The sequence below is a fragment of the Sturnus vulgaris genome, chromosome 8 (genome assembly GCF_052056855.1).
Source record: "Sturnus vulgaris isolate bStuVul1 chromosome 8, bStuVul1.hap1, whole genome shotgun sequence".
Lineage (NCBI taxonomy): Eukaryota > Metazoa > Chordata > Aves > Passeriformes > Sturnidae > Sturnus > Sturnus vulgaris.
This window is the reverse complement of record NC_142250.1, coordinates 15,759,758-15,777,615: the sequence shown is the minus strand read 5'-3', so window position 1 is coordinate 15,777,615 and position 17,858 is coordinate 15,759,758. Positions and strand designations below refer to the sequence as shown.

Here is a 17,858-nt window from a genome sequence, read left to right as displayed (position 1 = left end):
TTCTGCCTGCTATTCTGATCTTCCTTCTCATACAGTTTCAATCCTTCCCATATAGTTTGCTTGTACATCCACTCCTTTTCTGAACTCTCTATACTAATACTGTGCTTGCTATGTTTAGCTTACAAAACATGAATTACTGCAGATAAAGCCTCATGATAGCTGTCTAAGTGAGATGAGGACAGAAATGAAAATTCTTGCCTTTGCACTCCCTGATGCAATTGTTAAAACATAACACCTTAGTACTGTAATAAGAGAAATGTTCTAGCCTGGGAACCAGAAGACTTCCATCCAAGAAAACACCAGGATCCACAAATCTTCTTTCTTTAGTACAATACCTATTGACCTGATCTCCAGATTCTTAAGCAATATAGTATTTGAAAGAATGCTGTATCATTTCGAAATGTACTTTTTGAAAAGCTTGTACCTCCAGCTTAATTTCTAGCTGAGAGTAGGCACTATTGACAGTAGCATTATTTTTCCACTTCCATCAGGCAGACTAACACCTAACTTAGACACCGTGCTAGCCGTGCATGGGGTCAGCTCCTGAGCTACTACAAATCTATTGTGAATTCTGCAGGTGTGTGTTTATCCTCAGTATCTTTATCTTCCTGATGAAAGTTAGCACACAGGGGTTTGTGGGCCAGGAGAGCTGAGTTTGAACGGGTGGTGCTGTGCCATAGGGAAAAGCTCATCCAACGCTGCTCCAAAGGCTGGTGAGAGCACTCTGTGTTGAGAGGGAACCATGCAGAAGCTTGGCTGCTTCTCTACAGCTTCAAAACCTGACCTTCTGAGAAAAAGCCTACTCTACAAAATAAACAAGAAAATAGCTTGAGGGAAAGTGTGATGCTTGGGGTTTTTTTCTGGTATCTTTTACTTCTTCTTGGACTTCCTGTGAAAAGCTGCTAAGGCATGTCCACCAAATTGACAACAGGCTGAAGCAACAAAAAAGAAAGAGAAAGAAGAGAGAAAAGGAGAGAAAAATTGGTGTAGGAGAGTGAGGGCCAGGGAGGTGGGGACTCAGGCCAAAGAAAATGAATTGGTGAGGAGGTGCTATGAAAACAGCCGGCAGGTCAGACGAGTGTGATCAAAGGGTTACTGATGCTGCGTGAAAAAAAAAAAAAATCATTAAGAAAGACCAGAACAAGACAGTCAATTTCAACCAGAACCACAAATAAAACACATTCAAAGCAGTGCCATGAGGGTAGCCCCTCTGATACAGCCAGATAAAAAAAGGAAAAGCTGATGACAACAACAACAGAAAATAAGACAGTGATGTGAAGGAAAAAGGCACTTCTTACCCAGTTCAGTTATCATTAGAATGTGGGTTCCACTGTTTTTTTCCTGACTGATTGAAACCAAAGGCAGAAGTTTGCCAGGCTTAGCTAGTAAGTAAAGTATTTAGGGGGGAAAGAAAGTACAGAAAGAGAATAAAGTAAGGGAAAAGACAGGTAAGGCTCTAAAAAATAAAACTGAAAAAGAAAACAGAAGGACAAAGGACCACAAATCAAGTTTGTATTTGCCATGAAAAAAACAGAACAGCTTCTGCACTTCACATCACACCACTTGACAACATAAATACCCACAGCTAGAGTGGAAATCAGAGTCTAGTTACCTACCATCATCATATTCTCAGGAGTGAAATATCTCATACTATTACACAGAGTTTGGTTACACATGATTAAACAGTTTTGGACCATGAAGAAATAAACAAATGGCCTCTTACAATTGATTAAATGCACAGGAAATATCTGCTTATACTTACTCTGGCCTTTTTCCTTTTCTAACTTTAGCCCAAAGACCCCTGCTTGTTTGTTACACTATGCAAAAAGCCTTGTCTGATAGAATAAAAAAGTCTTGTCTGATAGAATATTTATTTAAGAAAATGGAGAAAACCCAAAGGAGGGAAATATATTTCAGTTATTCAAATAAAGTGAACCAACTGTTACTAAACTTTCTTCAGAGAGAGTAATTCAAAACAGTTATCAAAAGAGAAAACATAACAGTGTAAGATACAGTATGGGTAATTTTTCTGTATCTGTAAAACAAGGAAAGTGGGAAAAAGACATGGAAATGTACATGGAAGGATAAACGTTAGCTTTCCTTACCTAGCTCTGTTATAATAGGGATGTTGGCTCCTGTTGTGATGGAGGGCTGACGTAAAAGGCCATGGACTGGACTGTTGTCTGGAGATGTCCTATCCATCCCAGGGGGTGTAAAGCCTAAGAGGAAAAGAAATAAAAGAAGAGAGAAAACAGAGAAAGTTTGCAGAGGACAAACTGCACCAAAAAAAAAAAATCCCCAAGCAAACACCCTTCCTTTAACAGCAATAAGAGTACTGTTTGTAAGTGGTAGTACAACCATGAGGAACAAACTGCTTCCATTAGCCAATTTTGGGTTTGATCAGAAATCAAGATTTAAGATTATCTAACTGTTTTCCAAGAGCATTACCACACAGACATGGTAGGCTTTTTGTAATTTTCATATGTATCATTTTTGATATGCATTTCTATGAAGATTACGATTGTAGGAATACTGGGATGCACGGGTCCATTCTAAAAGACAAAAAAGAGAGGATGACACAGGTTTTCAAATGGTATTTGAGAGGATTGTTTGAAAAGAACTGGAAAGAGTAACAATTTGAAGGAAACAAAGGTGGGAGAAGAAACATGTCGGAAGGCACTCACAAAAAAATCTGGAGACCAGTAACACTCACCTTTAAAAAAACACTGTTTTCAACCAGATTCTCTACAGTTTGAAATGGAGTTCTTGACATTGAGCGTTTTTTGTATTTTTTTTCCTTTAAACAATAAATACCCAGGCAAAACCCTTTGGAGCTTGATTTTAAGTACTAAAAAATAGGTAGTTATACTAAAGCCCATGCAATAGCAGGACTGGAAATTCACCACTGAGGCTAATGCAATCCATCTCACTTGCCCAGTAAAGCTATATAAAACATAGGAAAGCTCATTTAATGTCATTGCAGAAGTGATGGTTAAGCTAGAAATTAACTTTATAGTTTCATGTAGACCATTATCAAGGCAGCATTTTTAGACAAATATTTGTCTGCTAGGAATAAAATTAAACTAAGCTTACTGTAAACCACACTTTAAAAAAAAAAAAGAAAAAGAAGACTTTTTTTTTTTCCATATTATTCCAAGTTCTTTGACTTCACACCTGACATCCAGGGACAGACTTTTGGTCCTTTGTCACTAGTTCTGAATTCTCCATATACTTATTCTCAACTAATCACAGCCAAATTAATTCCTGACTTAAATTCACTACCTTCCTACAGTGTGGAAACTGTTTCACTCCATTAAATTCATTGATACATTCACCTGTTACTGAAGTCAGAGGAAGATGGTATGATATCTACCTTACCCTTCTTCATTTTGGGGAGTAATTTACAAATCAGGAAATCTCTAAACTGAATTTTAGTTATTAACATATCATACTGGTTTTATATTGTCTTAAGGACTTACAGTTCTCTTCCAGTGACAATTACATCACTCTTAACCAACCCCTAAACTACAAGGACCACTAGATCTGGGCTTCTTGATTTAATTTTATTTTCCATTCATCTATCCCTATGTTTTGTCTGTATCACATAGACAATATACAGGCAATAAAACTAGAATCACTGGGAAGAGACTTTCTTAGCTCTGCAGAAGGTTCTGGTATGAATTTCACTGTGACTATCACAAGAAAACTAGATGCAACAGAGTGATTGTACAGACAGAACAGTTTAAAAAGGGAGTGAAAAGTCTGCAAAGAAATTCCTCAGGAGAAAAGAAATAGATGTATCTTCAACAGGCTTGCAAGCCAAAAGCATTTTCATAGAGAAAGCTAAGTCATTAAAGCATTTCTATATAATATTACCAGAGGACAGAAAATCTTTAGAAAGCATATTTCTTAGAGGCAATGGGAAATGTTAATGGTCAGTCATGCACTACCACCTGTAGTGCTGAACTCAACAACACCAGCTGGGTGACACAGAGTCGCAGTCCCAGCCAGTTTGGGTTTGCAGATGTTTCCTCGTACCTGGCACTATGACTGAGAGCTGTTTTGGCACTTTGAATGTTTACCTCTTCATGGCAGAGCCTGAGACTCCTCAGGCTCACCAGCTGAGTCTGACAGAGGTCCTTCAGTCACCACCTCATAAGTCACAGGTAACACTGACACACTCACAACAACAGAAACATTAAAGTGGGACTCCACGGGGAGGAAATGCTATGTGAGGATAGGTGGGTGTGAGTGTGACACCTCCTCCTGCAGCAGGATCCAGTGTTTTAAGTCTTGTATTCTGTAATGCAATGCGTTCTTTAGGAGATGCAAGATACAACCTTTGTCCCATGAGAAAAGCCCAGGCAGCTGCAGGCTCATTGAGCAGTAAAGGTGGCAGGCCCAGTTGGGTCCCCTGCTGAATTAGAAGCAGAACTGGCAACAGGAAGACTTTTCATGCTCACTTACCTAAGAGTAAATAAAACTAATCTTGTTCTCATGCACTCCAGGAATTGCACTGCTGGGAGTATCCCTAGAGGCTCTGTTTCTCCCTTTTTTCCTGAAGCCTTTCTCCCCCCATCTCAGGATGCACCACCCAAACCACCTCCTATTGAATTAGGCCCTTCAGGTGGTAGGAGCACAGCAGCATTTCCCTACCAGTTAAAAGCAAACTGAAGTAAGGTAGTATAACTCATGTAAATGTGCAAGCTCTTCTTGCCTCCCCTTCACTGCAGTGTGCACACACACAGAGACAGGCACACTCTCCATCGAAGGCCATTTGTAGCCACCTCTCTAACCCTTAGAATATTTGTCTTCCTGGGATGGTGTCAGAAGATTGAAGTAAATGTGGCATTTTTGTTAGACACAGACTGTCAGAAGCTCTGTAATTGCACACTGCACACATAGTGCATTCAGTCTGAAATGCAGGAAGCATGTTAAAGGGATTGTGTTTTCTCCTTGAATAAAAAATAGACTCATGCCTTAATATTTTTCATCCTACTGTCTTAAAAGACGTGAGAAGTATCTGATAATTTAATTTCCTTGCTTGTACTTAATTCAGACACTTCTAGAAATTTACTTTTAAGAAATATAAAAAACTTTGAGTATTTTCAGGAAAAGGAAAACTGGTGCATTTGGAGATTTTGTGTGCTTATACTTGGAGTCACAAGCCATCGAATGCCTTCAAGACACATTCCTGCTCCCAAGTCACAAACTAATTTCCATACACAGGCTGTCTATTTTTTTCCTCCAGAAGAGAAAACAAAACAAAAAAAAAAAGTGCAGGAAACTAACCTGCTTTATCAGAACTTTCATTTAAAGGCATGAAAAACTACAAGTGACAGCTGTGCAGATTCAGTGAATGTGACATTTTTGAATTTCTTCAACTTGACAAGTAAACACCTTAAATCGGTAATGCTATATGCATAATACATGACCTGTATTTTGACATCCATCATCAAATGCTGACTTGAGAAAATACAGGTTTGTACGTCAAGGAATAGCACTCATAAAGCAGGGAGAAATTCAGGTCACAGGGTATTAGGAAAACTCTATTTCATTACAGAAGCTGAAACAAGCTAAGGCATCAGATTTAAGATCCATTTTCAGCTGTGAAAAGATTCAATTCCTCTGCACAGAGCATTCATTTAGAAATGACATGCTCTCCTCACAGCCTCTTTTCATTTTCCTTTTCATATTCCATTTTCTCCTTCAGTCCCCAAACCTTGTTCCATTAATGCTCATAAAAATCGTAAAACAGGGCTGATAGTTGTGATCTTACAAACACAGCATCTCCTTGTTCTACAAACAACTGAGGGAGCTCTGGCTACAACTGCTTAACAGGAGCAACCTCTACAGTAAAACTCACATGCCTGTGCAAGCCTGAGCACAGTGCCTGTGGAAGGAAATGCAGGGACAGTGGGGGGACTTCTGGAGAAGGGAATTCTCTTTGCCAGCAATTAGGAGGTAAAGCAAAATCATATCAGTTCCAGCAGTCACTGCATCTGGTACTAAACTGTTGTACTGGGTGAGTGGTTGACTTTGTATCACTTGAATTTTGCTTTTTTTGTGGCTTGTTTTTGTTTTCCTCACTCATTAAACTGGCTTTACCTCAGGCCATGAGCATTTTTCTCACTGTGGGATTTAGTTGCCAGTCACAGTCAACCCACCATTGGCTATGGTGATAACCACTACAATGTAGAGCTATAGAATCATTTAGGTTTGAAGTGACCTTTAAAATCACCAAGTGCAACCACTAACCCAGCACTACCACGTCCACCACTAAACCATGTCACTAAGTGTCACATCTAAATGTCTCCTAAATACCTCCAGGGATGGTGACTGCAACACTTCCCTGGACAGCCTGTTGCAATGCTTGACAACCCTTATAGTGAAGAAATTTTCGCTAATATCCAATCCAAACCTCCCCTGGCACATCCTGAGGCCATTTCCTTTTCTTCTTTCACTTGTTACCAGGGAGAAGAGCCCTAGTACACCCAGCTCACTACAACCTCCTTGCAGGTAGCTGGAGAGAGCAGTAAGGTCTCCTTTATCAAAATGAGGAAGCTTCAGTAGGAGGCAGCCTACCCCTGTCAGTCTCTGAAACAAGATACTGCCAAGCAGGGGATTAAGAATATCATGGCTCTGAGATGAACACAGGTTTTGGGCTCCTGACATGCTCTAAATCAGGGAGTCCTGGCAGTCAGCAGTCACTGCTTCTCTCCTGGCAGCAGCCTCCCTCCCTCCCTGAGAGGCAGGGACTCCCATGCCCTAACTCAGCTACCTGCTCTGAAGGAGTTTGAGCCTCTTGCACTTCTCTGCAAAAAGCTGATGGTTCAATGTCTTGATTCTGAGCAAAGAGTATTTCCGAGCTCCCTCTAAGATACTATTGCTCACAGAAGTAGGTGAAAAACAATCAATTGCATTCGAGACAAAAATCTAAGTCTTAAAGATGTTCTCATCTTTGTGGAGAGAGAGCACAGGGGAAACTTCCTCCCTAACAGGAGACAAGCTCTTTTTACCAGGGGATGCAGTTGGTCCCCTGCTCCGAGCTCAGCATGGCCAGGTGGCTATAAAACCTCAGAGTCCCTTACAAAATACCACCTCCAAAGGAATGAGCAGCACTGGGCTCGTGAGCTCTGTGCCTCTTGAACCAGGCTGAGCTGTGGTGCTCCCAGAGAGGCACTGACTGTGTCTCTGCAGTATGGGCAGGTGTTCTGAGATCCAGATCTTTTCAGTGGCACTGAAAAGAGGCTCAAAATTAAGGAATGCTGGCATGGCTAAACATGCCTTATTTCCACTGAAAGCACCACCAATATTGCTCTGCTAATGTGTGAGCAACTGGCCTCACAGCCAAATGATCTGCTGATGGTGCTGGCCATAAACAACTAATTTTTGTTTCTTTGCAGGTCACTTGACTGAGTAATGTCCCACAAAATGCAGGGAAGTTTCCTTTTCATAGCAGTAAATATATTCTTAAAGTTTACTGAGGGGACCAATAAAGGTTCACTAGGGTTTTGGTGTAGAAGGAAATTTGTCTTGTGGATGTGCACTGCTTCTGTTCCACTGACTTCACCAAGACCCAGATGGGCATATTCTCAAAAATGCATTTTTATGCTACATTTATAAGATATCTTCTGTTCTTAAGGACCATAATGGATCCTTTATGATTCTCTTCCTCTTATTCTCTGTTCTCTTATTCTTTGCCTCCCTTCCTTTTCAAAGATATACATTTTAATAAACTGTAACTCAGTGCAGGCAGAAGGCACTATCCCAAACTGAAAATCCACTTGGCAGACCTAAAGGTCCTGGCCTTGTTATTAAAGCACCTTGTAAAATGATAGTGCCCTTTAAATAATGCTATTTTAGGGAAAGATGTCATGGCATTCACTGGGTGATACATGCACTAAAGTCTTCAAATATAATTTAAAAAGCATATATACATTCAGCTACCTGTGGTTCACCTAAGGAATATGAGACAACAATAATATTTTGAGCATATATGAATAACACATAAGTGGTGAACTGCCAAACACACCCTCGACAAGTTATCATGCAGAAATATGGGACAAGTATTTTCATTAAGCAGAGCCAGCCAGAAAGAAATAATTCTCAAAAAGGACCTCACAGTTGTATCCCTTTGCTACTGTTTGCTGACAATGTCATTAATATTCCTGTGAATTCAATTGAATGATAGACTATACCTGTTATTCTCCAAAGTAGAGCCCTTGGGTATACCTGGAAAGTTCAGCAGCAGTCATGCAGCTAAAGAGCTGCTGACATTCATGGGAATCTGTTACAGCCATTCAATTTAGAAACAATTCTAGCTGCAGTGTCCCATGGGGTCTGAGACAGAGAGCTGTAGTTTGGCCTGAAAACCTGGAAATCCTAAATTCTGGCTTCAGTTCTAACTTTTACTGCGATTTGTGCTGAAGATCTAATAATGTCTTGGAGATTATCACTAAAGATCTGGAAAAGGAGAGGAATGTGGGAGACCAGATGTGACTGCATCAGCTCCCACTTCTCTCAGAGAGAGAGAGGGCACCTTCAGAGATGCTCGAGGCCCAAACATAGGCCAAGGTAACCTGCAGAGAGTGGATGCTGAAGAAGGATGTCTTTCTCAACTTTAGCAACCCTCCAATGCTTTGGGACTGGAACAACACCTGGAGCTTTGAACTCCGAGAGACAATGTCACAGAGAAGCAGCTGCCACCTTCCTGCCAGGAAAGTGCTCTTCTCTAATGTCCCTTCATTCCCTTTCTGCTGAATTACAGAAACCTACAGCGAAAATGTCCAAATTAAAGCTCTAATGGAAGCACAGGGCAGTGGGATCAATGCTAGTTTCCGCTCCTCAAAGTGTGAGATCCATTCCTGGATGAGTTAGTGGCCCCATGTGCTGAAAGTGTAAATGATTTATAGGTCTGCTGGTTCTTGGGCTGCTCTAACAAGGTAGGATTAAGCTGTAAAAACAAATATCAAGAGAAGGATTGGAGTTTCATCATCTTGAGGTCTAGCATTGAATCACACCACATTGATTCCATTTCAATTGTAAACAACATAATATATTACAAAAGCGTAATATTTTAAGCCTAGGGCAGAATCATGAGAGGGGTTTGTTCACAGGCACTTATATAATTCTTTTCCCAGTTTAAGTGCCATTTTGAGTTTCACTATCATACATACCCCAAAAAATGAAGTCCACCTGAAACTGCCTAGGTTTTTTGTTGTTGGCTTTGAAGGAATTTTTTCCCTTCACAAAATCTTATGTGGTAATTATCCAAACTCTAACTCTGCCAAGGTTCACCACAGGCTTACAACCCAAAACTACCAAAACAAATGGCCTTTCTTTACTAATGCTTTGCAGAGTACAGCCTTAATGTTCACTTCTTGCTATTTTTCTCACTTTAAGTAGGATAATACATAGTTACTATCTGTAGCACTTCCCTCAAGTCTGCCTGAATGGAAACTCCATTTCTCTGTACAGTAAACAAAATTAAATTTCCCTTTTTTAGCTACTTTCTTTACAAACTTCATTTTTTAATTGTTCCTTCTCTCCATTTACCATTTAATAGTTTTCTACTAGGCGCTTCTAGGGCACAAAGTTGGTAGCATCTAGCTGTAGCACAAGTTTGCAGCTAAAATTATTTAGTACATAACAAATGCCAAACTCCTTTCAGTTTAATCATTAATCAACCATGCATATTTAGACCTCAGGCAAAAATAAATATGCTGAATAAAAATTATCAAATAAATTAAGTTATATTACACAGTTTAGAGAGACAGGTATTCAATAACTGGAAACAAAATGCAAAACTCACCACTAAAAATGATATATTGGCATGTTAGATAAGCCTCTACATTATATCATTATATCAAAAAAAGTAAATTTTTCCTTGCTGTAAAAAGAAGAGCAAAGCCAGATATCATAGTAAGTAATCAATTAAAATACTTGAAAAATAAAAGTAGCAGTGTTGTCCAACATCTGATTGGCAACTACTGAAACATAAATTAAACAAATTTCCCATTGCTGCTTATGGGAAAATTATGCAGATTAGAATTTGATTAGGTTTATATCATGAGACTCAATTTGGATTTTTAATCTATTAAGCTCCAATAAATGAGGCATCTGAATAGCTCCCCTGAGCAGCAACAGTAATAACGACAGCAGTCATTTCTTGGAATATGTATTCTGACAATTTCTTTAGCAGACAAGTCCACATCTTTAAGTACAATTACTTTGTAACTTCTACAAAAAATTCAGGTGTTTGCAGTGAGGAAATGGATATATACAAAATGCTTAAACAGACATTTTATGATAATCAACATCTGTCACTCTGTTCTAGCAATATTGTTTTTCCATCAACTTGGACTTACTTACGGTCGACTTCATGGTCTGTGTGGGCTAAATAGTGCCAGCAGACTTGCAAATTACTCAAGCTGGAACTGAGCTGGAAACCTATGGTAAAATGTCATTAATTTCTCTACAGGCTGGGTCAAAACTAAAATCCCACATTCAAGGCTGTCTTGGGGATCAACGATTAAACTGTTAAGGCGAAAGCCTCATTTTATCAAAGAAATCTGAACTAAATTCCCAGAGCTGAGCTTTGAGACAGGTTGGATTCAGATCAAGACCACCTCTAATTTATCTGGCAGGTATGCTTCATAGCCCTCCTGCACATTTCCTGCAGTCTAATCTATTTGCAAGTATACAAAAGCTCCTCTCCTATATTACTCCATATTGTAAAATGCAACTCCTCAAAGCCTGCTGACTAGAGAGCACATTGTGCACATGTCCTGTTCTACCAGATTTTACCCAATCCTAGAGAAGCTTTTAGTGGACAGGTTGTCTTATGCACACAGTCAAGTGCCATTAGGCAAGTGATTAAAAAAAAAAAAATAGAGGTATTTTAAAAATTTCAGGGCTTTATTAAATGCTCATAGTGAAGGAATATGGATCCTGTGTGAATTCAGGTGTGAATATATTTTCTTTAAAAGAGGATTTAACGTGGAATTTAATTCTGGCACTCAAGCTTTCAGCGTGCCACTACAAAGGTTTTTTGCAAGCCAAAACTTTTTACCGGGATTCCAAATTGAACACTATAAATAGGAAAAAAACCCCAACCCAGTCATGCTCTTTGTCATTCAAATACTGCCTTTCGTAGCACACAGCTTCAGAGTAGCATCTCTGTTAAAGACATCTTTGTACATATCTTGTGTGAAAATGAGTATCAGGCTGATTTTAACTATACCAGTCCATATAACACTAACTTAACCAACTTTCCCTTGGAAAGTACAATAAATCACACAACCTTTTCTTTCTACTGCCTTTTTTTCCCCCCCACCATTTAAAAAACTCGAATACAAACCGTGCAGTTGTGGAATCAGGAGGAATCTGAAGTAGCTCTCTAATTAAGTATTTTTGAATGATATACCAGTAGCAGTATCTTAGCTACTGATAATACCTAAGGTTGTGTCAGCAAAACTGCCTGAAGATCAGCAGTGATACCACTGGTATCACTGGGTTCACCCAATCTGTGAAGTGTGGGAACCCCTGCTCCTATCAGAACCAAGAATTCAGAGAGCAACTCATGCCTCTGATGGCCATATCCAAAGCGTACAGTCAGCAGTGTAAATAAAGAGGTATTTACTCAAATATACCAAGAAAAAAGAAAAGGCACTCAGAAAAACAATGAAGTAAAGTCTGCTCTTAAAACTAATATTCCATTGTGAAGTCTGCACTGTTTTGGCTCGCTGTCTTTCCCCTCCTACAAACATCACTCTTAAAAATAAAATTAATTCCTTAGCATGACAGAATGACTCATTATTTTATCGGAGTTTTTTCTAAAATCTATAAGAGTTTTGCTTACCTCTGACAGCTCAAATGTCTTTTTATAGTTAAAGAAGTATCAGCACAAGCGTCTCTACACCAGCTCCTTATTTATTTAATTTATATGGGATCCAAAACCCATTACACTAGCAAACAAGCTGTTAAAGACAGTGATAACAGTAAAATGTGATGTGGTATTCTTTAAATAGTGAAAATGAAATGGCCATAATAAAATTTATACTACAGTATCCAGTCACAGTACAGACATCCTAAAAACTTCCAGCAGTTATTTTGTGGTTTTGTTGGTTTTGGTTTGTTTTGCTGTGGTTTTTTTGGTTTTCAGTATTGACTACTTATTATCATCCATGCATTTAAATACCACTTTAATCTCTACAAACACTTAACACATTAATTTTCCTATCCAATATTGGTTAGTAGAGAGTTAAATGGGTTGATAAAAAATGAAATTGTCTCCTCCTTGTTTTAATTTCATTAGTACCAATATCAGTGGAAATGACTTTCCTTTCAATTAGGGATTTTGAATATTTCTGAGAATCTTTGGTCTATTTATTATTATTTGATAGTATTCGGAGAATAGTTTAAGAAGTGGTGAATTTGGGCTAATCTAAAATATAAATCTGCAGATAAATTGCAAAGGGATTTACATGTGGCACGGTGAGCAAGTTGCCATAAAACAAAAATCTAGACACAGTCTAAATTTTTAGAAGCACTCTGTCTAAATAATTCAGTCTAAATCTTCCACTGAAAATGGAAGAATATGTCCAGACAGGTAAGTTTACATTGTCATTAAAGAACTGCAGATTTAATTAGAAGTTAGAATAGAAACAATTTGCAAATTATTGGGGATTTACAACAGATATATACAGTTTCTAAAACACACTGCTGAATATGGTAAACAAAATGGCCAAGCACTTGTTCTGAATTTGATTTTCTTTACAGCATAAACTATTTTTGAGCAAGCTCACACTTGTGGCTAATGACTGAAGAAAGTAACTATAGGATTGTTAGTCCTATTAATCTGTCCTCAAACCAAAAAGAACCGACGTTTTCTCAGGCCCCACACTACACTGCCTGATTGCAGTCTCTACTTTTTCTTTTTGGAGGAGTGGTTCCTGTCTTTGCCCTCACTTGGAGATGCATTACTAAGTCACAGAACAAGCAAACTGGCAGGAACTTAGGAAACCCTGCACAGCCATCCAATCATATTATAAGCCTGTCTATGCATTTAAGAAAAAACTCTGTCCAATTTACAGAAAAGATATATGCTGTTAACACTGTAGGGATACTTTCTTTCTCACTACTAACCAGTAATCATGCTTCCAAATTAGTATTTAGACTATTGACAATTAAAGTTTAATAGAAAATTTAAGCAAGCAACCAAACTTCCAATCAGCATGAAAGGTGGCATCTCCATTATACTTCCACAGGATCTACTTCAAAGTTCTAAGGAACGTTTGCAAAAGATCACACATTGCTGTGACATTACAGACATTTTATAAGATCTTAATCTTGTCTCTAAATAAGCCACTACAAAAATTCCCATTAGCCATAAACTTATTTGGGTGTGTTGAATAGAAATAAATTACAAGAACTACTTCAGAACATTCTTCAACAAAAATCCCTTCTATACCATTTACAAAATTAATAATTTACTTTTTCAGCTCTGGTTTGTCCAGATGTTGAAAAGCTGCAAAAATACATCATTAGGAGCACAGCAGCATTGACTCTCCAACAAAGGCTGTGCCTCAAGTCATCCTGAATATCCCATTCTGCAGATGCTGAAAGAACTAGCAGGTTCTGGATAACCAGAAGCTAACAAGCTTTTAAAAAATGTCTATTATGGAAAATCTGGACTGTCTCATATTTAATAAAGGCAAACTTAAATTAACAAGTCGATCTTGAAAAGAGAATGCCAAGAATTTTATAAATTTTATCTAAAGCTGTCAAAGTTCAGCAAATCACTGGCAGGTGACAGATTTTGCTTTTCTGCTTTGGAGATCACAGATTAGGATTTAACTGGAAAGAACAAAAACCTTGCTTTCTCCTGTAATGCTCTCAGACTGGCGAAGTCTGCTAGATACTGACACTTTGTATCGTCTTCCACAGCCAAGCAAAACCAGTGACACTGATCTCTGGAAAAACCCCATCACCTTTATGAATATAAATAACCATTTATTAAGCAAACAATACGTAGTGAAGCAAAGAAAGACACCAGAATTACGCTCATGAGGCTGCCTGCTGTGGTACATTACTTTCAAACTATCTTGTATTCCTGCAATATATTATCTATATGTTCCATTTTCTTGAAGTTATCTTCATAATCAAGATGCTATCACAAGTATCGTGGGCACTGGAACTATTTTTAATTTTCATTTAAAGAGCAATTAAAGAAAGACAATGGATACACAAGATAATAAAGTAAGTGATTAGCAGCATGCAAATGACATAGGCTTAATGATAATACCCTGTTCTATTCTCCAAAGGGCCTGTTGAGAGAAACCCTTCCTACATGTGGTTGTGCAGCTAATGTGCCTCAGCCTACAATTACAACATTGCTGACACCATTAACCACTGAAACAACATCACTTCATGAAATCCTTGTTGTCTCATTAAAATGCAAAGGGTCAGGTAATTTACCAGCATTGTGTGTCTACTTTTGTTGTGGGTAATTAGCAAGCATTACCCAGTAAGGATTCCTACTGGGAAATAGTTAAACTGTAAAATATTAAAAAGAATTTTTTATATTTGATAGGAATTTGAAAAATTTAGAATTATAACTTCAACATACATTTGTATTCAAAGCCACAAAACACAGACCTTTTACACATTTAATGTCATAAGATTTTTATGGTTGGTTATTTTTGAAAATTAGCTTCTAACTTTCAGTTTAAAAATTTTCCTTAGTATAATTGGACCTAGATATGCGTCTTCTTATGCAATTAAGAACTTTTAGAAAATACACAGAGGGAGATGCAAAACACCTTACAGTTTCTTAAAGACTTATATATGGTTTCTTAAAAATCGCTCTTTTAAAAAAAGTTAAAACACAGAGGTTGGTGCAGTACATTATAATCTCATGTTCCCTTTTGTCTTGCTAATTGCAGCCTCATATCACTATTTAAGGGAACCTTGATAACATTCACTATTGGCTCACATCTTGTCAGGGAGCAGAATGGTCTCTTATTCTTTAAATGGAAGTTTTGGAACATAAAACACATTCCAATAAAAGTGAACAGAAAATTATGAATTCATTAAACTACTTTGGTATCTTGTGCTATATATAATATTTATATTCCAACTACTGTAAAATATGCTTTAATATCTTTAGGCAACTCTAAGGACTTAAATATTTATAAAATGGCTAAAGATAAAGTATAGCTCTCTTATTCCTACATACAGATGATGTAAGGCATGCAATCAAAGACAATAACACTTTCAACCCATTTGTCATCTTAAAGGAGCCTTTCAACTTCAGATCCCTTGTGTGCAATCTACATAAGAGTTGTTGCCTACATAGGCAACTCCAGAGGAGCTTGCTCCTTAAAAACTACCAAGAGTGCTATACTTCACATAAAACAGGGTTTTCTGAAAATGGAGACAAAACTATAAATTTGCAGGGAAAACAGCTCCAAGTGGGGCTTCAAAATACTGCTGTATTTATCTCTGGGACATCTGGGAACAGGAAGCATTTTGATTTAATATTTCATAACATAGAGGCAATTGCTTCCTTGCCTGGTGTATAATTAATGCTCATAAAAAGAGTGCATTTTTTTTTTTATTCCTTAGCATCAGAAATGCACAAAATAGTACACCTTCATAATAGGGGGTTTTCTTTCGAGATGTTGAACAGCAAATAATAATAAAGTTGAGTTACCATAAATTTATAACAGTTTTGGGATGCTTAAATATAGCCTAAGTGTGAGATCGCCTATTTGATGTACTGTATTTTCTACCTCCTTCATCCTGTATTATTTTTCTCTGGCTTAAGCAGAAGATATAGCAGAAAAGGAAGAAGCAGTTGAAAAACTTAAGGGTATTTGGGCTAGGACCTTACAGCATATCTCAAATACAGAGAAATTGTGTCAAAGGAATGTGTCTCTCCAGCCATTCATCCAACACATTTTTAGTGATTTATAAGCAACAGAATTGAAAACCCTCTTTTCTTAATAGTTTTTCTCTCATTCCAGGAAAACGTTTGAAAGAGGTTGGTAACTACTTTGTATGTGTAATTCCAGCAGGCAACACTGGTGTCCAGGTGCAAGGAAAGATACCAAAAATTGTGAAGGTTGCTGCATGGGATCCTTCCTTTCAAGGGTTTCATTTGAAAACTGGAAGCCCAGCAAGGTCCTACCAGAGCTGGTTTCTACAGCAAAGGAAAAAAGTTAAATGAAAAGCCTCTCTCCCACCCAATCTCTTTAGTTTATTTAAGTCCAAATCTTGCAAAGACCTGCACATAATCTAACTTTACACAGGTGGACAGTTTCATTGAAGTCAGAGAGATTTATTAACCTGTATAACACTGAGCACATAAGTTTTGGAACAAGCAAGGCATCAGATTGTAAACTTGCCAGGGCAAAGGCCGTATTTTATTCTTGTATATATCAGGACTATGACAACAAGCTCTTAACTCCATCTAGAGCTCCAGTGTGCTACCATAAAATAAATAACAGCTATCAGCTGGTCCATCTAGTTCAGGAGGATAAGAAATTATGTGCATGTTGAAAAAAGGTAATACTGAGTTATTTATCACAGTGACCTGATCTTCAAAAATTGGGCTATTTTTTGTGAGTAAATAGTGATATGAGACATGTCTGGCCCTCATCTCATTTTTCAATTATTACCTTCATTACTTAGGATGGTCAGCCTTTGTTTTGAAAAGTGCTAATGAAACCAAACTAGAAGAAATACTTTAAAATTCAGTTAGCTAAAAAATAATCACTCAACTAAGCAGAAAATTTTGTTAATTGGATTATTAAATTTTTTGCAACAACTGATGCTAACAAAAAAACAAGGAACGTTCAGAACCCAGTACAAAAACATCCTTAATCAGGTGTCAGCTCCTACACTAAACTATCAATCCTGCAAACCAACAACCCTGATGTCAATGCACAAAACCATTTTTGAAATTGTGACTGATAGAACTGATATTGTCTTGGAGAACATCTTTCAAAGCATCTGTGTGAATTAGGTCATTATGAAGTAGCTTAAAGTATAACAAGCATTCTGCAGTCCAAAAGACATTGATATACAAAGACACACAGGAATCTAAGTGTTGAAAAGAATAAAGCTAATGTTACAGCTCACTTTGACACTTTTAAAACTACCCCAAGTCTTTCACTTTCTGCCAGCACTATTCATTTATTTATTAATATTACATCTACATTTAACATTCTACATTTATTATAAGCTTTCCTAAGGAGGTTAAGTAGCTCCTTAAATTCTGCAATTATTTAGTGCAGCTAAATAGAGTTTGATTTTCTGTATTTGAAAGTAAGGTTCTTTACTCCTATGTTTTCATGAAATACAACAAATTAAACATAGGAAACAGTGCTGGAGTTGCCACAGAGTACCGAATTCCATAAAAGCCTAAAAATTAACTTCATCTATGATTATCCAAACATATACTCTGAAATATTAACTTTAAATCTTATGACTATAAAATAAGAGAAATAAGATTCAACATTCATTAAACCCTCCCTCCTTCAGGAATAAAGCTATTGCTTTGAGTTTATAAGTTTTCTCTAACGGCATTAAAATACAGTTATCTCCGAAAATGGCAGAAAATCTTTGCTAACAAAGCACTTCAGACAGTATATATATATTTTTTCCCCTTATTTAAGAGTTTTCTTCCATTTTCAATCCCAATAATATGGTAGTTTTGCCTTTTGTTAACATTTCAGACATAAAGAGATCAAGATTTATAGGTCAGTAGAGGTGGAAAAGAATATATTATCTGCAAGCACGATGGAAAGCAGATCTCAAATTCATTTTAATAAGAAATTTCTTGCAGCAAA

At 37.5% G+C, this 17,858-nt stretch overlaps 1 protein-coding gene across 27 annotated transcripts in view; it reads right to left on the bottom strand.

The window, feature by feature from the left end:
* Window positions 1–17,858, bottom strand: part of KCNMA1 (potassium calcium-activated channel subfamily M alpha 1) — a 433,224-nt gene that overhangs the window by 24,973 nt on the left and 390,393 nt on the right. For 14 of the 27 annotated variants that reach the window (XM_088168919.1, XM_088168936.1, XM_088168915.1 and 11 more), the window contains 2 exons: window positions 2,106–2,219; window positions 1,299–1,382 (listed from right to left, as the gene is read on the bottom strand). In XM_088168919.1, the coding sequence (XP_088025045.1) occupies window positions 1,299–1,382; window positions 2,106–2,219 (198 nt within the window). The remainder of the gene's footprint in view (window positions 1–1,298; window positions 1,383–2,105; window positions 2,220–17,858) is intronic. The other 13 variants (XM_088168925.1, XM_088168927.1, XM_088168916.1 and 10 more) reach the window with 1 other exon arrangement.